Here is a 3,990-nt window from a genome sequence, read left to right on the forward strand (position 1 = left end):
GGTAGCTCGGGTGAGCACCCGCCCATCGTGCAAGGTGTGCACAAAGGTGAATAAAAGGCAGTTTTGCCGTGATTGTAAATTGGCTAAGTATAGACTTGGATTTTGCCAAGAATACTTGTAAAAGCTTGTATTGTTGAAAAGATTGATTAATATATATATTTCGGGCAGACTCATTGTTCAGGGAGTTGCCCCTCCCTTTATACTGTGCAATTGTGTTCTTGTTATAATTGTTGTTGATAATGAATGAGTATGGGTGTTCATTGGTATAAAGGCTAAACATAATAATACTTGGTTGCGAAACACAAACTAAGTAAGAGAAAGTGAATTAGGCGTAGTCCACGAACATAAGTATTGGTGAAAAGAAAGTATTCGGTGGTGCCGCACCTCGCTAAGAGTCTTTCAACCGTCGGCTTGGGGGCATGACACATCCCCTCGAACTCCTAGAGCTCAGTTGTCTGAGCCCCTGCTGCCTGGGAATGGGATCAATGGAGCGCTGGCGGAGGTGTCGTCATTGGTGGCATGGACTATTTAATGCAAGATACTCACAACAACTAGATTACGGAAAGCGCACATAGGCGTCAAGATAATCACAGATTGCAAGTAGAGTCCATTATCCAGCGAAAACGCTCGTCTCCATCTCATATACATTCCAATCCTCCATCAAGCAATGCTGTTGAGTGTAAAAAATATCAACTACTCTATTAATCTTTTTTTATGATTTTAATGAAGGGTCGAGTCTATTTATATGGATCCCACTAAAATTATATATTTTCTTATATTTATATTATATTTATACTCTAATTAGGTAATTTAATTTATTTTAAATAATATTTTATAGTTAATATTAATATTTAAATACTTTAATTTCAATGATATAGGAAAAAAATTATTATAAAATATATTTGTATATGATAATCCACTTGTTTTTTCCTTAATTATAAGTGAAATAAGAGAAAATCTTCATGGTACAAGAGTTTTCACCAAATGAAACTTCATAATAATCATGGTTTCTTAAATACTCATCAAACCATTTTTTATTTTTTACAATATGACTCAAAGAATTGAAAATATATATATTAATAAGTTGAGAATAATGCATATAAGTAAGAATAAAAAGAACACTTCAAATGCTTCTTATTTCCAAATCTCAGAATCAAGCAAATAAGTTTTATCAAGAAGGAATTCAACCTATATGGGCCCAACCTATAGCCCCATAGTGTTAGAACTAGCCCCAATCTCTAGTAAAATAAAGGCCATGCTTTCCTTTACCCAGAATAAAAAGAACACTTCAAATATTTCTTATTTCCAAATCTCAAAATCAAGCAAATAGATTTATCAAGAAGGGATTCAACCTATAACCCAATAGTGCTAGAAGTAGCCCAAATCTCTAGTAAAATAAAGTCGATGCTTTCCTTTGCCCCAGATTTTTGCAAATTAAATCATAAGATCAAACATGGAAATACCTAGACTATATGGGTCAAGAGGAAATACATGGAGAAAATACCTAAACTACACTATATATGGATCGAGAGGAAATAGATTATATATGGATAGGATCATAACAGCGGGCTATCAATAGATCAGACGAATTTTTAACAGGCCGGCTGAGTGAAGCCCAAACGATTCATCTCCCTGTAATACAAAATATACAAATTCCTCTGCTGATAGTTTCCTAGAATAGCAGCAGGTCCAACAGACTCGACGAGGGCACCAGTGAATGCCAAGCAGTAAGTGTCTGAGGTCACCGGCACGAAACAATTGCTCTGAGGTAGTACCATGTCTGAGCCACCACTGAAATGGAATCCAAACTCAGGGAATTGAATATTGGTCACACCAGACACATTGTAACATTGGCCTCTAACTTGACGATATCCAATCTGAGAAGCTAATTCAGCTGCAATCTGGTAATAGACTGATTTGGGAAAGAGAGTGTAAGTAGTGACCGAATCTATGACGGTTCCACGGTTGCCGTTTATGTCAAATTTGGTTACATTGGAGGGCAGCGTCAAAGATTTTCCACCAATACTTACTACTTGTAGACCAATGTAATATAATTCGTTGTATCCCGGATAAGATGAAGGTGATTGGGATTTATTTAGAAAGGAAGTGTAATTCAAACTCATACCCATAGGAACTGCCGTGTCACCCAGCACTATCATGCTGCCATTGTTTTGATCGTTCATGCAATACGCGAATTTATCCCCAATGAGAGCACTAAGCTGTGAAGGCAAAGGCATATTTCCTCTGGCAAATCCTGCAATACCAATCCTGCAATCCCCTGCGAAGCCACCGAGCATCCGAATCCAAAGTTGGTTATTTGTCCACTTCCCGTTGGCAAACTCAAGGTGTCAATGAGTAGATGTGCAGTCGTGCTTCCTGAGCCATAGGAAAGCGTCTAGACACGTCCGCAAACTTACCCCTTCTTCACACTGTACAGGCCGGTGCCGTATCCGGGGCAGCACCTATGAAGTTGACATTGCCGGAATAGTAGAGTGGCTCCTTCACTCTGATCCCTTGTGTCATGGACCTTCTCGTGTGAAGGGTCAGAGGCATTCCATTACACAACAATATTGCAGCAGAGAGTTGCAGTGAGAGGATGATGAAGAAGATGAGATTGAACTTAGAGGCCATCATGTTAACAATTCTGCCAATAAGCTAACACTAAATAATGTGAATGAAATGACAATGGTGATACTGGTTATTAATAAGCAACACTTAACTAATGAAGTGAGAGCTGAGTATTATGGAAACGTGGTGGAAGCGAGAGGTCCCGAATGAATGACGATTACAGCAAGAGGCAGGAGCGAGTACGATTTCCATCGCGCGTTCTGTGGAGTCAAGGTGTGGGATCAGGGTATTCGTCAAGTAAGTGATATTGAATAAATAACCCGCCATTGTGATGGCTGCTGTTGTCATTCGGGCCTCTTGCTTTCGCTCGGAAGATGTTGCCAACCAAACAATCAAAGCAAAGTCAAATATTAACATTTCTGGATGACCTTTGGATGCCCGGCAACCACCAATCAAATAACATTTTCAATCCATCAAAGCAAATTCAAACATTAACATCTTTTATGACCTTTGGATATGTTTTATGGCAACGTCGTGTAACGGAGAGGCCCGAATGACGACGGCAGCCAGAGGCACGAGGGAGTACGAGGAAGCGAGAGGCCCCTAATGACGATGGCAGCAAGAACGAGGGAGTACGATTTCAAACACGACTTCTGTGGAGTGGAGGGCGTGGTATCGGGAAGGTAATAGGTAAAAGTATTTTGACCTAGTAAATTTAAAGATGTCTGTTGTAAATTCTAATGAGCTATGTAGATAGATATTAAGTTTTGACGATCTGCTTCTTAGATTGGAGTATAGATATTTTCTAGTTTCATATACATTTCATAAATTAATGAGTTATTGGGCTTTGGAGTATAGATATTCTCTAGTTTGATATACATTTCATAAATTAACACCTTGTGAGTTGTGAAGTCGAGGGTCTATGTCAATTAAGTGCATTTAATGAGTCTACATGACTTGGCCTCTTTGTTATCCTTTTGGTTGCAACTCAGTTTGCAACTCAGTTTGTAGAAGAATTTTAATATAATGATATATTATATATATAAAGTTAATAATAAAAAGTTGATACTAAAATAAATTAGTTAATATACAAATTGAAATTGTTTATTTAAATTTTGGTATATATATAAAATTGAAATATAATATTTTTTTAATTATTTTTTCTTTAATGTTATTATACTAATTTAGATTTTTTTAAAATCTATCAAATGTGGATAGAGATCAAATCTCTTGAGATATAAACAATTTTTAGAGTGAAAAGATATTTGATCTATCTCAACGCCATGGATGTAGGCTTTTATAATATATATGCAATTGACATTGAAATAGTTTATTTATAATTCACATTCTCTACATTAACATGTTAAAATATCCCCCTAGCCCCAAGGGTTAGCTCAGTTGGTCCAAAATCGTGGCTGGCCA

The 3,990-nt window shown here is 37.2% G+C and overlaps 1 protein-coding gene across 1 annotated transcript; it reads right to left on the reverse strand.

The window, feature by feature from the left end:
• Positions 1-1,592: 1,592 nt before the first annotated feature.
• On the reverse strand, positions 1,593-2,297 carry LOC149144186 (aspartic proteinase nepenthesin-1-like). The gene has a single exon (XM_089452055.1). The coding sequence runs from the start codon at positions 2,295-2,297 to the stop codon at positions 1,593-1,595; it is 705 nt and encodes a 234-aa protein (XP_089308181.1).
• Between the last annotated feature and the right edge of the window lie 1,693 nt (positions 2,298-3,990).

The sequence above is a fragment of the Pinus tabuliformis genome, chromosome X (assembly GCF_031772625.1).
Source record: "Pinus tabuliformis cultivar Carrire ecotype Pingquan chromosome X, CPIR1, whole genome shotgun sequence".
NCBI classification, from domain to species: domain Eukaryota; kingdom Viridiplantae; phylum Streptophyta; class Pinopsida; order Pinales; family Pinaceae; genus Pinus; species Pinus tabuliformis.

What these genes read in the sequence shown, in the direction of transcription:
- LOC149144186 (XM_089452055.1), bottom strand. Translation starts at nt 2,297, where the DNA reads ATGCTCGGTGGCTTCGCAGGGGATTGCAGGATTGGTATTGCAGGATTT.